This window comes from Sorex fumeus, unplaced genomic scaffold (genome assembly GCF_029834395.1).
Source record: "Sorex fumeus unplaced genomic scaffold, SorFum_2.1 ptg000044l, whole genome shotgun sequence".
NCBI lineage: Eukaryota > Metazoa > Chordata > Mammalia > Eulipotyphla > Soricidae > Sorex > Sorex fumeus.
Window position 1 is genome coordinate 8,303,621 of NW_026606101.1, and position 19,545 is coordinate 8,323,165.

Sequence of the window (19,545 nt, forward strand, 5' to 3'; positions counted from 1 at the left end):
TGGTGCAGAGACCCAGTCACACCTCAGGGCCGGTTCTCATCGCCTCCACATCCCTCTGTGCCTGCCTCAGTTTCCCCTCAGAGGGTGTCATAATGGCGGAACTTTACATGCCGCTTACTCTGCACCATCCCTGAGTGCTTGAGAACAAATTAATGCCTCGGTCCTCACTTCCGTCCCACGGGGCCACTATACCCCATTTACAGATGGGAAGACAGAGTCTTCGGGAGCTGCTATGGCAGGGCTGCATCTGGGGTTGTCTGTAAGCCAGTGGGTCATTAGCCCCCCACACCCCATACTGCCCCGCCCCCATGTTCTCAGATGGGCCGAGGGCACTCGGGATTACTCGTAAGTACAGGTGAGCAATCAATCAGCTTTTTAAACAGTCCTGGCAGAGGGCCCGAGTGGGGAAATTTGAGCTCATCTTCAGAAAGCGTCTCGTGAAGCAGGGAGGGTGTCGCGGTTGCAGATAACCAAGCCCAATTGAGAATGTCTGGTGTGATAAGAAACTGGATCATTCTCTGTCTCAGCTCTAAGTCTGGCTATAAAAAACTTTGTTAAAAAAAAAAAAAGTCTGTCTCTCCTCGCAGACGAGCCCTGGGCTGGTTGGTTGGAAGTATGTCCCCTGACCCCTCTCTAATCATCGGCCAGCCCGAGCCAATGAGAAAACAGACTCCGGTGGGCATGCGGGGACATGCAGAGACTCAGAGTCCAGAACAGAATGAGAGTTTCACCCACACAAAAGGGGCAGGGGACTCGCCACAGCAACCTGGACGGCGAACATTAGACGAGGATGATTAGGGACTGTGTGAATCGCTGTGGGAGTGGGGGTCAGAGGGCTCCGCCTGGAGAAGAATCCTGGAGGGCTTCCTGGAGGGGAAAGCATTGGCACCTGGTCCTTCAGGAACCTGGGCTCATCACCTGCAGCCAGGCTCCTCACCATCTACACGGTCCCTGGCCCTGTTGACCCAAGCCCTGGCCTCCAAGCTGGCTAATTCTGTTTGCACCCACAGGCTGCAAGACAAAACCACAGAGCTGGTGTTGGTGATGGATGCCAGGAAAGTGCCCCCACCAGCTGGCCTGGTCAGTGCCCTGCAGGCCACCCAGGTGAGTGGGCAGTGGGCAATCTCGGCCGTCACTGGGCTCCTTCTGAGACCCGCAGGGCCTGCAGCCAGACTCGAGACAGCAAAACCAGGTTTGGGAGTGTTAGTGTAGTTTCAACCCATGCCTGGCTTGGCTCAAGGGTTCAAATACGGTGGCAGGGACAAGGATGCTGTCTCCGTTTCTGGTCCTGTCCTGCGAGGTGTCCTTCTCGGTCACCCCTCTCTCTGGGTGGCAGTTCCATGCCCAGCCCCGGGCGCTACACCTTCACATACACCTGTTCCTGAAGTCCTCTGGGAAGATGAGCATCCTTAGCCCCCATTGGCTTAGGTGTCCATCCATCAACCGTTAGGGGTGGGGCTGACGGCTGATTGGCTCCGACCCCAGTTCCCGGCGTACCTGCAACTGGCCCTGGGGCCGGGTGCAGTTCCTTAGTAGCTCCTGGGAAGTCCTACCTGTGCTCAGTTCACTGGCCTCCTCCTTGCTCTAGAAATGGGGAAACTGAGGTCCAGAGGGAGCAGGCAACCAGGAGATTTGCTTAAGCCTACTCAAACGTTGCCCAGAAGGGGCTGGAGCGATAGCAGAGCGGGTAGGAAGTTTGCCTTGCACCCGGCCTACCCGGGTTCGATTCCCAGCATCCATATGGTCCCCTGAGCACCTCCAGGAGTAATTAGTAATGAGTGCAGAGCCAGGAATAACCCCTGAGCATCTCGGGGCGTGACCCAAAAAAGCAAATAAATAAATAAATTTAACAAACATGCTGCCCAGCAGAGCAGAGGCGGCAGCGGCCCGAGAGCTGGCCTCTCCATTTTCCCACATCTTGGGGGACTGCTGGGGGTTGGGGGGGGGCGCTGGTCAGCTGGGCGGCTCTGACGCTTCTCTCTGGCAGGCGGGGCTCCCAGTGTCCATCCGGGCTGCGTCCTTGCTCTTCCTGGGGGAGAAAGAGGCTGCGCTGCCGCTGGAGACATTACCTGACCTGCAGGTGAGGGGGAGGTGGGGATCCAGGGGTTGGGAAAAAAAAGCCAGGAGCCCCCGGCTCTGGCCCAGCCCAGCGCCCTCCCTGTGGGGCTTGGCATATGGGTCCCAAAATGCTTTCTCTCTGGCAATCCCAGCTACTTGGTGGGCACCAACGCATGCTTGAAAGCCACACGTGGAAAGCCACACTATTGGAAAAACTTCTTCTGGTCCCCCCTCCCCCTGAGTTTTTTTTTTCTTGCTGGGGAAATTGAGGCCTCAGACCCCACTGCAAGCCAGATGAAGAGGGTCCTTGTCCTCACCACAGCCCTGTCCTTTCTCCATCTCATGCCCTAGTTCTGCCAGCCTCTCCCACTCTCTGTGATTCGTAGGGAAAGGCCCAGTTGCATCCTTTAATGCAGCCATATGCCTCAGACTTGGGCACCTGCCCCGCCTGGCTCTGAAGTGATTAAAAAGGTCTCTGATGGGGCTGGAGTGATAGCACAGCAGGTAGGGTGTTTGCCTTGCACACGGCCAACTCAGGTTCAATTCCCAGCATCCCATATCCCAGCATCCCCTGAGCACCACCAGGAGTAATTCCTGAGTGCAGAGCCAGGAGTAACCCTGTGAATTGCTGGTGTGACCCACAAAAAAGAAAAAAAAAGTCTCTGGCTTCATGGGGTGAGAGAAATAGTATAGCAGGTAGGTATTTGCCCTACACATGGCCAACCCGGGTTCATCAGCCCCCGAGCAACACCAGATGCGACTCAAAAAAACAAACAAACAAACAACAAAAAAGGTTTCTAGCTCTTACTCGGTTAGTAAACAGCACAGAGTGAGCAGGAGAATTTTGGATATTGTTTTGTTTTGGGGGCTACACCCGGCAATGCTCAGGGCATACTCATGACTCTGTGCTCAGGGATCACTCCTGGTGGCGCTTGGGACCCTATGGGATGCTGAGGATTGATCAACTGCATGCAAGGCAAGTGCCCTCCCCACGGTACTATAGCTCCGGTCCTGCAGGAGAATTTTATCATTTGAGTAGCACAAAGTAAGCAGGAGAATTTGGGGCGGGGGTGATTGCGCTTATCAGGCCTCGATGTGCCCAGGACTGTCGGGGAGAGAGTCCACATGTGGAGCTGTGGAGGCAGGTGGGCACGGGGTCCCCGGCTCGGTGGCTGCTGCTCTGGGAATCCCAGTGAGTTCCAACAAACGGGTCCCAACCACCATAGCATCTACCCGAACCCCAGCTGAAGTCTGTACGGCCTGCCAAAAGTCCCCGGAGCAAAGCTCCCACCCCGCCCCGACTTAGGGGACGCTGTTGAGATCGGGGGACCGTTCTTATCTGCCCCAAGCAGACAGCACCTTGGTTCCTTGGCTGGGGAGGGGAGTCGGGGAAGCCAGAGAATTGTCCCAGGATTTCAGAGAGCTTCTCACGTGTGACAGATTTCAGTGACCCTCAGTGGCCTCCAGTGAGCCTGGGAGAGCCCGGCTTAGAGGGCTCAAGGGCTGAGCTGAATGAATGATGCCTGCCCCAGATACAGACCAGGGAAGGGGAGGTGAGGAGGTGAAAGCCGCTCCCTACCCAGGTCTGGGTCTGCATTTTCACTCTTTTATTTCCAGAGAGAAAGTGAATCCTGAGGGCTAGAGCAATAGCACAGCAGGTAGGACACTTGCCTTGCACGCGGCTGACCCGAGTTCGATTTCCAGCATCCCATGTGGTCCCCCGAGCACCGCCAGGAGTAATTCCTGAGTGCAGAGCCAGGAGTAACCCCTGAGCACCACCGGGTGTGACCCAAAAAGCAAAAAAAAAAAAAAAAAGAAAAGAAAGCGAGTCCTGAAGGCCCGCGTCCCTGTGCGCAGCAGCTAGTTCTGGGGCAGGGTCCGGGTGGGGCGTCTCAAACACCTGTGCCAGCTGCCAACCCATCCTGGTGCCCCTGACCCTCCTCTCCGTCTGCAGGTGGAGGTGCTGACATCACTGAAGGCCCTCAGCCGCCACGTGGACCCCAGCCAGCTGCCCCCAGCCCTGGACGGCCCCTTCCCCTACTGGCACAGCGAGTGGGTGCGATTTTTCCAGGTGACTACCGCCACGGCCCCCACCCACCCGCTCCCCTCACCCCTCCCCCTCCATCACCAACCCAACCCAGTCAGGTCCGTTCAGGGACCAGTGAGGTGGCCCGAGGGACACATGTGTGCCTTGTCTTCATCCTTGAATTCATCCTTCACACCCCCACACCCCCACTAGACACCCCCCAGGCGTGGCCCCACAACAGCAATGATAACTAACAAAATTATATTGTATATAACAAAATATTACATATGTTACTTATATATAATAGAAATACATATATTTGTTTACTATGAATTAAAATATATGTTATTTATACAAAACAAAGTATAATACATTATAATAACAGATAATAAATTCTACTTTGTTTTATGTAAATAAAGTATTATTTATAGACTTGAAATACTTTTTTAAAGTATTCTTTTAAAAAATCCACGGTCCTCCCGTTGTTCATCAATTTGCTCGAGCGGGCCCAGTAATGTCTCCATCATGAGACTTGTTGCTACTGTGTTTGGCATATCGAGTATGTCACGGGTAGCTTGCCGGGCTCTGCCGTGCGGGCAAGATATCTACCCACTTTTGGATGAAGGTTGATCCCAAGCAATGCTAGGGGCTCCGGGAATCTCTCTCAATGTGTTTGGCCTGTGGGACCACTCAGTTCCGTGCTCAGACCTAGAGATGCAATGCTGCAGGCCACAGGCTCTGGGGGCATCAGCTCACCGGGCTCTGCTTAGGGGAACACCCGTGTCTAATGAGGGTGCAGAATGGAGTGAGAAAGAGCTCAGACTGCAGGGCCAGACTGAACAGGGAGAGAGGGGGGTGGGAGTCCAATGCTGTGTGACCTTGGGTAAGTCACTCACCTTCTCTGAGTCCTTTTCCTCATCTACAACACGAGGAGGTAGCAATGCTCCCTTTCACAGTGTCCTTGAGGAGGTCAACTGAGTACCTGCCAGAGTGGCTGGCACAGCTGAGCTTTGTGCACATAAAGGGAAAATAAACCCTGCTCAGGGCCCTGGGGCTGGCCCTGGGGGTGCTTGGGTCCCCTCTGGGGCAGGTAGGAGAGTAGGAAGCTGCTCCTGTCCCCGGGGACTTCCACCCTCCTCCCGCCAGCCTGGGAGGGGGCGTTTCATGCCCAGTTTAGTGCATGAGGATGTCCAGGACCAGGGCACTTGCCCCGGAGACTCCCCGCTCACACATGGCCGGTGACTGCGCCCAGGCTCTCTCTGCAGCTCTCGGCAGGAACTGCCCTGCACTGTGGCCGGAATGGCATCGTCCCTGGCCTCTGCCTGCCCCTCCTCGTGATCACCCCCTCTCCCCCACACGCCCCAGACCTTGCTGCCTGTGTCCTGCGGAGCCCGCAGTGTGAGATCTCCCCTCCCAAGCGAGACACACTGTGTGACTGCAGCATGGCTGGTTGGCAGCGGGCCTGGGTGCTCTTCTTCCCAGCCGTTTCGGCTTTGGTTTATCTTTCCTTAGTCCCCGTTTCCAAAGGCAGTGCTGGGGGTGCCTAGAGGCCTCCAGCCCTCGTGCCCTGCCAGCTGGGGCGAAGGCTCCAGGCTCTGGCCTGGTGGTACCAGCTGCTCAGGCCAGCTGGGGGCCGGGTGGAGCCGAGGAGGGCGCTCAGGTCCCCATGTGTGACGCGAGCCTCTCCCTGGTCCTCGTGCTTGTTCGCACAGACGCAGCCCGTCTGAAGCGCGAGCTGACGCTTGCTTGCCTCTCAGTACCCACTCCACTCTCGGAGGCCTTTACTGAGGGCTTTTAAATGCTATCTCTGCCCTATAGCACTATAGCACTGTCCTCCCGTTGTTCATCAATTTGCTCAAGCAGGCTTCAGTAATGTCTCCATGGTAAGACTTGCTGTTACTGTTTTTGGCATATCGAATACGCCATGGGGAGCTTGTCAGGCTTTGCCTTGTGGGTGAGATACTCTCAGTAGCTTGCCAGGCTCTCCAAGAGGAACGGAGGAATTGAACCCGGGTCAGCCGCGTGCAAGGCAGACACCTTACCCGCTGTGCTATGGTTCCAGCCCTAAGACCTTTAAATGACATCTCCCTTATCACTGTCACTGTCACTGTCCTCCCGTTGTTCATCCATTTGCTCAAGCGGGCCCAGTAATGTCTCCATTGGAGACTTTGTTGTTACTGTGTTTGGCATATCGAATACGTCACGGGTAGCTTGCCAGGCTCTGCCGTGTGGGTGAGATACTCTCGGTAGCTTGTCGGGCTCTTCAAGAGGGGCGGAGGAATCGAACTCGGGTTGGCTGCATGCAAGGCAAACGCCCTACCGCTGTGCTATCGCTCCAGCCCATCTCCCTTATCAACCCAGAATAAAGAACCCACCCAGCAATGGCTGATACTCAGCATGGGCACAGATGAAGCCTCCCGGTCCTCACAGGGCCCTGGAGGGCAGGGGTGATGCCCCATTTTACAGAGGAAGCCCGGGCACAGAGGAGCTAAGAAGCCCACCAAAGGCAGCCCAGCAGAGTGGGCTGCTGAGAGCCCCATGGGCCCCAGCCCTCCCTTCACGCCCCCAGGTTCCCACCTGTCTCCCCCCACCCCGGCGCCCCCCTCTCTCAGCCCCAGCCCTGGGGTTTCTCAGTCTCAGCCGTCCCCCAGGAACTCCCTGGAAATCCTCAGCCTCGTCCCGAGGAGCTGAGTGAGTCCAGTGCGGGGCTCGGCAGTCTGGCTGTGACGCTGTGTTCCAGGCGATTCGGACGCAGCCGAGGGCAGAGAGCATCACTGCTGGCCTCCGCCGCCGCCCTGGGCCAGGCTGACACCCCTCTCTGGCCTTCCGTCCTGCAGAAGCTGGACCCCTTCCTCGCCGACCTCCGCCAGGCCTCCGCCCTGCTCCAGGCTTCCATCGAGGCGTTTGAGAAGGGCGACCCCCCTGGAAGCGTGCAGGTGAGCCAGGCTGGTGGGGCAGGGGGAGGCCAGGGCAGACATCATCGTTCCGGGGTTTCACTTAGTTATTCAGCTCATGTTTCTTGGGGCCCTCGGTGGTCACACCCTGGAGACCCAACCTGGACTAGCCCACTTCAACTCTGCCCCTCTGGGGTTCACTGGGCAGTGGTCAAAATGCAGACAAAGGAATGGGGAAGACAACTTGGGCCCTGTGGTTGCCCTGAAGAAAAGAGTGATAGGGAAGGAGAGTGAGCCACTCGGAAGAGATGTCATTTACCTGAAGTTCTGAAGGCTGATGGGCTGGCCCGGCAATAGGAGAGTCAGGATACAGCATGTGCAAAGGCCCTGGGGTGCCATGGTGCTGGCTATGTGCAGAGACAGCAAGGAGGCTGATGGAGACTGGAGTATGGGAGGCAACAGAGAGAACTTTCCAGATCTAGCGGGAGTTGTGGGTTCAGGATTTTATTCTGAGGGGGCAGTGAAGCCATGGGAGAGCTTGAAGCAGAGTGGGGCAGTGGTGGAGGAGCAGATGGCAAATTGGGAGGGCACCTGAGGTCCTGGTGGTAGCAGGAGGAACCAGAGAGGCAGTGGGGAGGAGGCCCAAATTGAGGAGTGGGAGCAGAGATGGAGACCGAGGGACTCTCTGGAGGGCCTGGGGGTCAGACCAGAAAGGGCACAGGGTGCATGACCATGGGAGTTGCAGTCAGCTCCTCTCTGCCCAAGCAGGAGGCCTCCTGGCGCCTCAACCAGTCCAAAGAGCGCATGGAGGAAGTGCTGAGAGATCCCGGCCTGTGCTCCCTGCAGCGGGAAGGCGGGGCCATGCTGGCCAGGCTGCAGCAGGAGGCCAGCAGGCTGCCCTTCCACCCCGACATAAGGTACGTCTTGTCCCAGGCCCCAGAGCTCACGGGAGGGAGACCTGGGGTCGTGTTCTGGGCCAAGGCAAGGGCCAAGCCCCATCCCGGTGCCTTCTCTGCTGTCCCTGCTCTGCTGTGGTCATCTAACTGTGGGCAGGCACGAATGACCCCCAGCCCAGTGGATCAGCTTTTTCTTGGGCCTGGAGGCCTAGGGAGAGGTGGGGGACCCCAGGTTCTCCCAGCTGACTGCTGGGTAATGAAGCTCTCTTAGCTTCACTGGACACTCACGCCTGTACTACTCTGTCCACTCCCGACTGACTGGGAGGACTCAGGAACCTCAGGGCCTTGGGATAAATAAGAGAATTCCTGCAAAACACCTATTACCATTCTTTATAAGATATGAACAGGACCAGGGGGCTGGAGTGATAGCACAGCGGGTAGGGCGTTGGCCTTGCACGTGGCCAACCAGGTTCGATTCCCGGCATCCCACATGGTCCCCCGAGCACCAACAGGAGTAATTTCTGAGTACAGAGCCAGGTGTAACCCCTGTGCATCGCTGGGTGTGACCCAAAAAAGAAAAAAATACATATGAACAGGGCCAGAGAGAGAGCAGAGCGGATGAGCCACTTGAGGCCAACCCGGCACAGCCCGTGGTCCCCGAGCACTGGCACGTGGCCCCCAAAGAAAACAAAAATGTGACCCTTATTTTGTTCTGACAGTCATTTCTCCTTGTGCTCTGCTCTGCCCATAGCCTCAGCTCTGTGTGTGTGTGTGTGTGTGTGTGTGTGTGTGTGTGTGTGTGTGTGCGGTGCTAGGGGGCAAACCCAGAACTTCACCCCTGTGAAGCACGTGTCTGACCACTGAGCCACATCCCTGCCCCCCCCCTTCCATTTTTTAAAACCAAGGTAAATAAACATGCCATCTGTGTGAGTTTCAGGTCTATAACCCATGATCCCGTTACTGTGTAGCGCAACGATCACCGTCTCCCTCACCAAGTCCATGCCTGCTCACAGGAACTTTTCTCCTGCAGTGAGAGCCGAGAGCATCCAAGGTTTACCCTCCCCTCCCCCACTGCACCTTTCTCACACACAGCAGTCCCGCTAGCTGGAGCCGGTTACCCATCTCGGCAGCCCCACGCCGTCTTAGTTCTCTTTTGGGTACCGAGGGCACGGACCCAGGGCCTCATGCAGGCGATGCCTGTGCTGGGACATCGAGGTTTGTCCCACTCCTGTTTCACTTATTTTACAACCTTCCGTTGGTGCTTCTGGTACCTTCCTCCCTGCCCTGCCCCACCCATCCACTGTCTTGATCTGTGTGTGAACTGCTGTTTGGTTTTGCTGTTTTCATCCCCCGTGGCCAAGAGCTCACAGGGCATTTGTCTTTCTCTGGCTTGCTGATTTCACTTGACACCATGCCTTGGAGCCCTGTCCACGCCCAGAGTGGCCCTTCTGTGCCGAATATTCCATGGCGGACAGTGGCAGGTGGCCTCCCCGTGGGACTAAGTGTTCTGAGAATCATCTCCTCTGCTGCTTTCACCCTCGTGTGACCTTCACAGAGGTCAAGGACGCACGGAGTGTCCAAGCTCCCACCCGCCCAGGCTCTGGCTAACATCCTGGCGTGACGTGCCACTGTGTCCAGTCCGCTCAAAGTGGACACTCCGGTGGTTTCCAGACCGTGGCTTTTGTGGAGAACGCTGCAGTGAACGAGGGCTGACCCACAGCTTTGTGAGTCAGCCTCCCCCTTCCCCTTGGAGAAATACCCAGGCGTGGACTGGCCGGGCCCTCCAGTGGCTCTGGTGGGATTCTCTGGCGTTTTGACATTTAGGAGACCAAACTGGGGATCGGTCCGTGGCAATGTGTTGTCTGTGAGAGCAAACACAATTGCTGGGCTTGCCGAAGCTTTGGAGAACAATTTGTTTATTTAACCAACACCTCACTCGCTTGATCTGCACACCGCAGAGCTGGGAGCAATGGCTCGTTTAATTCGCTTAATTCCGGCCCCTGGCTGTCACTCGGGAAGAGCAGGGGGTGAGCTCAGGGGGTGGGCTCAGTGCCTGGAATGGGGAGACCAGGGTCACCCAGCGCGCTCGCAGTAGGACCAGGGCTGCAATCCCGGGCAGCAGCCCAGTATCTTGAAAGCATCACCCTGGAGCCCTCCACAGTCAGCCGGCCCCCGCCCTGGGTTTGGATGCCTTTCCCCCCCTCGCCTGCTGGGCCGACCCGCGTGTTTCAGCAGCCCCCCCACCCCCACCGCGCCCCTGGAGTCCGTCCTTGTCCTCGCCAGACCGGCTGCTGCCAGAAGATCCAGCAGGGGGCGCTGTGGCCCCACACCAGCCGCCTCTGTCCCGCAGCGCTGGCCGTGCTCACCCTTTGCCTCCCTCTCTGCGGTGGGTGGGCCGGGAAGGGGAATTTCCATCCTGTTCACTTCCCCGGGACCCTCACCTCTACCCTGCGAGGGCAGTGGCCCAGAGGAAGCGGCTGTCAGCTGGGGCAGTCGCGTGCCTTCCCGTTGCTTTCCTCTCCCCGAGTCCCCAGGGCCCAGCAGGGTGGGGGTGGGCTGGTGGGGTGTTGGAGCCTCCCTTTACCCAGTGCCACCAGGCGGGGAATTCCAGACACACCCCTTTATTCATTGCTTGCTGACTGACCCTTGGGAAAAAAATGCAGGCGAAGAAGGGTGAATCAGGGTCCGGTTCAGAGAGAGCCGGTTCCGCTCTGGAGGAAGTGACAGGAAAATGACTTAGCTGCTGCTGCTCCTGCTGCTGCATCATTTCGAATGATCACAAAGGCCGTTTCTTGGCCCTGCGTGATCGCCCTGGGTCTCTGGGAATGGCTCCTGGGTCTCTGGGAATGGGCGCAAAGCAACCACTGAGCCGTGGACCCTGCACACACACAGCCAGATGCTGGTGCCTGGCACAGAGAACGTCAAAGCGCCTGCACGAGTTCTGATGTGCAGCAGGGCTGAGAACTGATGCTAGACTAACTCGGCTCCCAGTGCCCTGGGAGGTGGGTCCTGCCAGCCCCAGTTTTCACAGAGAGCAGAGGCCCCCAGAGGGGCTCAGAGACCTACATAAGACTCTGTTCCTAGAAGGCAGCAGGGCCTGGGTTCGAGCATCCCCACATCTGTCTGCTCTGGCTCAGACTCTCCTAGGGAGTGGGGGGCTTCTTTGGATTCAGGGTTGTGGGGAGCGAGGAGCAGGCCCTGCAGGGCAGGACTCTTGGGGGTCAGCGGGGCCCCTCGGACCCTCTCTCACCCACTGTGCCCCCAGGAGCCAGATGGCTGGAGCTGCCGCCCTGTATGAGCTCGTGGAGGAGCGGCTGCATGTCCTGGTCACTGTGTCCAACCAGGTCCTGAGGCGGCTGGAGCTCCGAGTGCGCCTGGGCTGCCTCCAGGCCGCCGTCCATCAGGTGAGGGGATGGGGCTCCTGCACGGCTAGGACCAGTCATCCCTGGGACCCGGTGTGTGAGCATGTGCGTGTACACACACACAAACACACGCAGACACATACATATTAGCACACTCACACGTACACACACGCACACATGTACACACAGATACATAAGTGTACACACTCACATACACACACACATTCTTTTTTTTTTCTTTTTGGGTCACACCCAGCGATGCTCAGGGGTTACTCCTGGCTCTGCACTCAGGAATTACTCCTGGTGGTGCTTGGGGGACCATATGGGATGCCGGGGATCGAACCCAGGTCGGCCACTTGCAAGGCAAGAGCCCTACCAGCTGTGCTATCACTCCAGCCCCCACACGCACATTCTTAATGTGAGCCCATGGCCCCCTCCACACGCATGCACACACACGCAGGCAACACATATACACGCATGCACATGCATACATGCACACACATTCTTAGTGTACATCCATGCCCCCCCATATATGCACACACATGCATCCATACATGCATGTAAACACACACATATTCTTAATCTGTACCTACGGCTTCCTTTGCAAATGTATATGCATACACACACACACACACACACACACACTTCTTTTTTTGAGTCACACCTGGCAATGCACAGGGGTTACTCCTGGCTCTGCACTCAGGAATTACTCCTAGCAGTGCTCAGGGGACCATATGGGATGCTGGGAATCGAACCCGGGTTGGCCACGTGAAAATCAAATGCCCTACCTGCTGTACTATCGCTTCAGCCCCCACACACATTCTTAATGTGCATCCATGGCTCCCTCCCTGGACAGAGGCCCAGGGCTGCATTAAGCCCCAGAGACTGCAAGCAGGGACAGCTGGAGCCCTGGCACACATCGTGTCATGACAGCCTGGTCACTTCCCAGCGGTGCGGTTGCAGTGGGAGAGTGTCCCCACCCAGAGAGGAGAAAGTGGGGCTCTGTGTGAGCCCATCCCTGCCACCACCTGCTCTGACTGCTAGGGCCTTGGTGGGCCCTCCCTTCCTCTGCCCACTTTCCCCCCCTATTCTGGCTACCTCCAGGGCAGGCCCTCACTCACCACCCAGTGGCCCCTGTTTCCTCGTCTCTTCAGTGGGGGATAGCCCCACTGGGTGTTACGGGGATCGGGAGGGTAAACTAGTGTTCTTGAGGATACCCCAGAGTAAGGGACAAGCACGTGGGGTTTAGAGCCGTCTCAAATCCTCTGTCTCACACTGAGTCCTCGTGTCCACCCACCTTGGCCTCTGAATAAGCTGCCGCCCACAAGGGAAGCGGCTTTTCCAGTGGGCACGGGGTGCCTGCTTGCCTGCAGGGATGGAGTTCAGTCTTCGCAGCTGCCCCTGTTATGTCTGGGGGGGAAAGGGGCAGCGCTGGGCAGCGGGAGGAACTTGCATGCCCTAACTTCATGGACAAGTGCCCTGAGGGTCTGGGGCACCGCCCGCTGGCTGGCCAGCCAGGGTTGGGGCTCACACTCGGGGTGGCCTCTGCCCTTTGGATTCGGAGTCAGTTCTTCAGAATCTGGCCCAGTTCAGGCCAGGCCACCGGGCACAGGCCCAGCCACCAAGTGAAGACAAGAAAACCTCATCTGCCTGGGAAGTCGGGGCTCTGGTCAAGGGATGTCCCCCCACATCTGTGTCCCCCGTGTCCAAACTGGCCTATTCTGCGGCAGGTCAGCCACTGGATGGAGCAGGAAGGAAGCCGGTGCCTGCAGGCGCTGAGCCCCGGGGACGGAAGCCTGGAGGCCGTGGAGCGAGCCCAGGCCGAGTTCGAGGACTTCTTCCTGCAGGCTGCGGTACGTCCTGGCTGGCTGGAAGCTGCAGATGTGGTTTCGGGGGGACCTTGCGGTACCAGGCGTGGAACCACGGTCTCCTGCACACAAACCCTGAGCTCAGCAGGTCGGATCATTTCCTCATGTCACTCCAGGAGGCCAGCCTGAAAACAGAGGCAGCAAATCTGCACCCTTGTTGTGGGGGGGGGGGGGGGCCTGGGGAGGCCAAGGAAGATCTGGACTCTGTTTTCAGACCCCCAAGGAACACCCCCAGCCAGAACAGGGATGACAGAAAGGGACAAATGTGGGCACTAAAGGAAGAACCCCAGCCCCCCACTTCAGGGTCAGAGAAGATCCTAGAAGGAGGTGGCCCCTGAGCCTGGTGCCTAAGCACAGAAGGGGAAACTGAGGCTCAGCAGTCAGCAGCAGTCTCCCCCATTAAGGGGGGGGGACTGAGTGGACATCCCGTTCTCTCCCCGCTCAGGCCCAGTACCGCCGAGGCCTGGAGCTGTCCAAGCAGGCGGCCCAGCTGGGCGCGGCAGCCCAGGGGCCTGGGGACACGGGCGCGGCGGAGCTCCCGGAGCTGGTGGCCTTGGCTGCAATGCAGAGCAGCTTCCAGGCCAAGCTGACCCACTTCTACATGGCAGCCGAGCGGCAGCGCACAGACCTGGACACGCTGCTGAGTCTGCACCGTTTCTGCAAGAAGGTGAGGGGCACGGGCTGGCGGCGGCCACAACAGCCCCCAGGGCTCTACCCATGCCTTCCAGGGGGAGAAGATGCCCACCCCCTAGTTCAGGCCCAGCTCCCCTGGCCCCTGGCTTGTCCCCCTAGGGGCAGGCAGCGTCCTGGTGTGCCCAGTAATAGCTCCCAGAGGACCTCCTGGAGGACCTGCCACCAACACGGCACGTGGGGCAGATGCCCAGGATGCTGGGATCCAAACAGCGCAGCCCACCTCCATGGTCCAGCTGCAGAGCCCGACCCAGAGCAGGGGACAGCAGATCAGAGTGGAGCGGTCCCTGGTCACTGGGTCTCTGGCAGGAGTCTCAGCTCTGCCCCAGCCTCTTCTGTGCCCGCGCAGGGGGGAACCTGGGGAGAGGGGGAGCATTTTGGCTGGGGCACACACGCGCGCACACACACACGCGCGCGCACACACACACACACACACACACACATTCTTAATGTGCATCCATGGCTCCGTCTTTGGACAGAGGCCCAGGGCTGCATTAAGTCCCAGAGACTGCAAGCAGGGACAGCCAGAGCCTGGCACACAGGGGGAGTGGGGGACCCTCACTTCCACCCTGGCACAATTGAGGGTCCCCCCACTCCCAAATACCCAAATGAGGCTGTGTGTGGCCAGCAGGAGGCACTAGTACCCCTGTGTGGGTATTTGGGAGTGGGGGACGCTCACTTGGCAGCTGTGTCTCTGGACAAGTGAAGGTGGCAGGTGGGTCAGCCTCATCCTCAGAGGAGGAAGCTGAGGTGGACCCGGCAAGGGCCTGGCTCACCCACGGCCACCTCGCCAGAGGGATGATGTGCCCTAACTCATGCCCGTCACCAGTCTTCTAAGGGCTGGTGGGCACGGTAGCTGGTGCCTGAGACCAGGCGGACACAGTGCTGGCAAAATGGTGAGCGGGAGGTCAGGGCAGGCTTGTCCCCTGACCACCGTGTGCCCCAACTGCCACTCTCAGAGTCTTCCACCCCCCACCCCCTCTCTCGCCACAGCACAGGGGATGTCCCTTGGTCTCATTCCCATTTCACAGGTGAGGAAACTGAGTCCCCATGGGCAAATGACTTGCTCAGGCAAATCCATAAGCAGGACCTTTCTCAGGAACCTGTCCCTCTGGAGTGAGCAGCCGCGCCTCTTGTGTTCCAGTGAGGGGCCAGAACAGACCTCAGGGAGCAGGGACCCGGCTGGGACAAGAACCCACAGTGCTGGCCAGGCCCTGCCCTCAGCTGACCCCTCCCTTGCCACCAAGGACACAGTGTGGGGAGAGCCTGACCCGGGCGGCATGGCTGTGGGCCTGTGCCAGTGCCTGGGGACAGGGAACACAGCCTGCTCAGAGGGCAGCCCAGGGGACGCAGTCACCTCCAGCCCAAGGGCCGGCCAGACAGGCCACCCTCTGTCTCCCAGGGACAGCCGCAGGGAAAACAGCTGTGGGCACCCGGGGGATGCCTGACGCCAGCTGTCTCAGCTAGAGAGGAAGGCGGCGGTGGCCTGAGACAGGGCAGGGGTTGAACCACTGCCGGAGACTTTGCAGCTCTCTAGCCTTGGCTCGGCTTCAGAAACTGACACCAGCAATAACCAGTGACGGTTATGGTGATGGTGACAAAGATGGCGGTGATAATGGTGGTGATGATCATGATGACAATGATGGTGATGATGGTGATGGTGGTGATGTGATGATGGTGGTAATGATGGTGATGAAGACGGAGGTGATGATGGTAATGATGGTGATGAAGATGGTGATAAAGATGGTGATGATGGTTGGGTAATGATGGTGGTGATGGTGGTGATGATGAGAGTGTGATGAATGGTGGTGATGATCATGCTGATTATGATGGTGATGACGATGATAGTAGTGATGGTGATGGTAGTGATGATGGTGGTAATGATGGTGGTGGTGATGGTGATGAAGATGGTGGTGGTGGTGTTGATGGTGATGATGATGATGAAGATGGTGATGGTGATGATGGTGATGAAGATGATTGAGATAGTGATGATGGTGATGATGGTGATAAGTATGTCTGCATAGCTCTCCCTGGACTCCAGACCCTATGCCAGTGGTTGGCCTGTGGTCTTACAGTCACACCACCCCTATGAGGCAGATACTAGGATACTAGGGGTATGAGGGCTTGGGACCACACCCGGTAGTGCTGGGGGCTACTCCTGGCTCTGTTCTGTGTTTGGAGGTTGCTCCTGGCAGTGCTCAGGAATAACCATCTTACATGTAAGAAAACGGTTCCTGGAACAGCTGGAGTCAGGCAGCCTGGAAGTGGCTGAGCTGCTTCTAAGTTCAGATCTGGCTCCAGCCTGCGGGCATGAGAGAACGGACCCCGTTCGCAGGACCTCCAGTCCAGCTTTGCTCACACGGGATCATTTACTCAGAGTTTTGATATCAGGATGAGTTACAGGTTGGGGGTATGGGAAGCACCTCCCCCTCACTCACCTCTGTGCCCACTCCCCCAAACCCCAAGAGACCAGGCCATTCCCTTGTCCCCTAGTTCCCCGCCCCCACCGGGGTTTTAAGCCCACGTGCCCCTCCTCATCAAGGCTCTCCTGACCCCTGCACCTGCCTTATCTGTGTCTCTTTCTGCGGCTCCTTGTCCTCGAAATGGTCCTGGTTGTTGCTGGGTTGTCCCCTGTAGAGAGGCTGCCCGAGGCTGTGACCAGATCTCACTGTGTCTCGTCCTGTTGTGCTGGTCAGTGCCCAGAAGGAGCCCAGTCCCCCCCCCGCCCCCATGGTGACTGGCCAAGCGAGGGGCAGCAGGCTGGTGATGAAGGGGAGCCATCTGGCCAGAAGGGGTCCAGCAGGCAGCAGACCTGACCTTGAGGCCCACCTTGACCCCAGTGTTTTCCCTAGGCAGGCCCTTTCCCCCTGGGCCTGAATTTCTTGTTGAGGGGCTCGTCAAGCAGTGCTGATACTGGGTTAGCTGGGTGGGCAACTCTGTGCTAGGGCCCGGAGGAGCAAGAGGCCAACAGGACCGTTCCCAGCAGTGCTCAGAGCACTCCAGGACCTCCAGTGATGAGGCTAGGGCACCCAGAGCAATGTGGAGTTGGAGGTGGGTGTGCAGAAAGGGGGGTGGGAAGCATGAGTCCTTGCGAATGCCTGACCTGGGACCAATCTCCACAGCTCTGAGCTCTCATCCACACATCAGGTTATGCAAGCTGATATCCAGCATGCAAGATGATGCCCAGACAGACAGGGCTGGGCTCATCCAGGAGCTGAAGCCCCAGAAAGACAGACAGACAGACAGGGCAGCCCAGGGCTGGGCTCAGCCCCAGGAGGGCAAGGGCGAGGCGGCTTGGGCACTAAATAATAATAAGGCGCTTGTGCCGCTAACGGAGATTTATGGAGCCCTTTCCCAGCCATGAGCTCCGTGTGCCTCCGCGAATATGAAGCCATTTATCTAAAGACAAGTTCCCCTAATCCATGGAAAGATGGTTTCCTCGGAGCAAATGGTTCTCCAATCCCCGCAGCCTAACTGCTCGCTGTCGGCTTCTAAATTAATGGAGAGAAAGATTATGTTTTCCACCAGCTGCAGGCAACGGGTTGGCGCCTCGCCGCCAGCAGACATTTTATGAGTGAGGTGGGGGCAGCACGCCGCCCCGCAGCTAGAGGCTGGGCCGCAGGGAGAGGGGCTGCGGCCTATTGCCGGTGTGGCCAGCTGTGGCACGGCCAGCCTCAGCCCTGCAGGGTCACTGGCAACCTGTGGGCTGGGGGGAGGGGCGGAGCCTCAAGGAAGGGGCGGGGCCACGAGGATGGGCGGAGCCTCGAGGGAGTAGGACAGTCTCAAGAAGGGGGCGGAGCTGTGAAGAGGGTGGAGCCTCTGAGAGGGGGCGGGGCTTCTAGGGGCAGAGACATCAGGAGGGGGCGGAGCTGTGAGGAGGGCGGGGCTTCACGGAGGGGCGGGGCTTCTAGGTGTAGAGTCATAAGGGAGGCGGAGCTGTGAAGAGGGCGGAGCCCCAAGGAGGGGCGGGGCTCCTGGGGTAGAACCTTAGGGGGGGCGGAGCCTCGAGGAGGGGCAGCGCTATCATGAGGGCGGAGCTTTGGGGAGGGCGGAGCTTCTAGGAGCAGAGCCGTGAGGGGCGGAGTTGTAAGAAGGGGCGGAGCTGTGAGGAAGGTGGAGCTTCAAGGAGGAGCAGGGATTCTCGGGGCAGAGCCTTAGGAGGAGGGTGGAGCTGAGAGGAAGGGGGCAGAGCCACGGCCCTGCAGATCGGAGTTAGAACCCCAGCAGGCTCCCTGACTGCACCACCTCTAGGGCCAGTGGTTTCTTGTATGAGCCGGTTTCCTTCTCTGTAAAATGAATTTCGGGTCCAGTTCAGGATGATCGGAGACACAGAGCCTGGCAAACAGTCCGTGCCCAGTTAGCACTGGTCAGACCCTCCTGCGCCCTTTGCCATCCACAAATTCTGTGTGATTGGGGCCTGTCAGGGTGGTCAGGGACCTTTGAACAGGAGCTGAGCCCCAGGTCCATTAGAACGAGCTGGGTGAGGTTATCTGGCAGTGGATATGTGGCCCCAGGAGAGAGGAAATCATTGTCATCAGTAGAGGATGTGGTGAAGACCAGACCCCTCACCCTCACCCCAGTCCCCCACATCCCTTCCACAGTCATTCGCCCTGCAGGGCACTTTTCCAGCCCTGACCCTGCTCTCACCCCGACCCTGTCCTCCCAGAGCCCACCTTCCTGTCTTCTTGTCCCCCAGATGGCCTGGTTCCACGCGGACTGTCAGGACCTGATGACGCAGCTCAGGCTGGGCAGGGACCAGAGGGCCAGCCCTGGGGACCAGAGGCGCCTCCACCGCTACCTGCAGCGCCTGGCGTCCGAGTTCCCCGCCGAGAAGCTGGCGGCCGTGGGGCTGCAGGCGGCCTCTCTGAGCTGGGCCCACCTGGGCCAGGAGCTCTGGGCAGAGGCACGGCACACCCACGAGGCCATCCGAGCCCTCCTGGAGAAGGCGTCGGCCCATTGCTCCAGCCCCTCGGGGTCCCCAGCCCACTCCGCCCACCCTGAACTCAGAGGGCCAGTGGCCAGGACCCAGGGACGGTGGGGCTTACCCCTCCAGGACAAACTGGGCATGCAGCGTTCCCCCAAAGCCTGTTGGCTTCCTCGGGCTCCAAGTGGGGGGCAGAGCAGAAATTTCCGGGCAGGCGCTCCCCCCTGGGAAGCTGGCCAGTGGGCAGAGGCTGACGAGGCCCCTGAGCATGTCCTGGCCACTCTCCTCTCCTGGCTGCGCCCCCTCAGGCGGGGGCAGGGCCCTCACCCCATCAGAGGCAGCTCCTCCTCCTCAGGGACAGAATCCCAGACGTCTCTGGAGGACTCACCCCAGACCAGTCCCCCCGCGTCCCTCTAAATGGGACCCCGAATCTCGGCACTAGCCCCAGGAGCTGGACGGGCTGGCTGGACAGGAAGAGGCCTGGGCCACCCCATCGGGACCACATGCTCCCCCACCCCAATCGCTCTTATGGCTGCTCAGGGGGAGAAATCTGGACCCACCCTGGCCCCAGGAAACTGGGGAATGATGTGACTCTGAGCTGGGGAGAGTATTGGCGGTGGCAGGCTCTAGGAGCTGGGCCTTGCAGAGGTCTCCGGGCAGGGTTGCTGATGGCCATGCCAGGCCCTCCAGGACTCTCTTGCCTCTTTCAGAACCCCAAGTGGGCAGATTCTCAGGTCCCAGCGACCGAGTCAGGAATGAGGTATGTTTATGGATACAACCCCAGGAACTGCAGCGGGAAGGTCTGGGAAGGGATGAAGGGGTGTCAT

At 58.7% G+C, this 19,545-nt stretch overlaps 1 protein-coding gene across 1 annotated transcript in view; it reads left to right on the forward strand.

Moving 5' to 3' along the window:
• Positions 1–19,135, forward strand: part of KIAA1755 (KIAA1755 ortholog) — a 42,249-nt gene extending 23,114 nt beyond the window's left edge. The window contains exons 7-15 of the mRNA XM_056121903.1: positions 1,011–1,104; positions 1,988–2,080; positions 4,013–4,129; positions 6,922–7,020; positions 7,747–7,895; positions 11,140–11,278; positions 12,967–13,089; positions 13,550–13,771; positions 18,491–19,135. Coding sequence (XP_055977878.1) covers positions 1,011–1,104; positions 1,988–2,080; positions 4,013–4,129; positions 6,922–7,020; positions 7,747–7,895; positions 11,140–11,278; positions 12,967–13,089; positions 13,550–13,771; positions 18,491–19,135 — 1,681 coding nt within the window. The remainder of the gene's footprint in view (positions 1–1,010; positions 1,105–1,987; positions 2,081–4,012; positions 4,130–6,921; positions 7,021–7,746; positions 7,896–11,139; positions 11,279–12,966; positions 13,090–13,549; positions 13,772–18,490) is intronic.
• Positions 19,136–19,545: the final 410 nt, after the last annotated feature.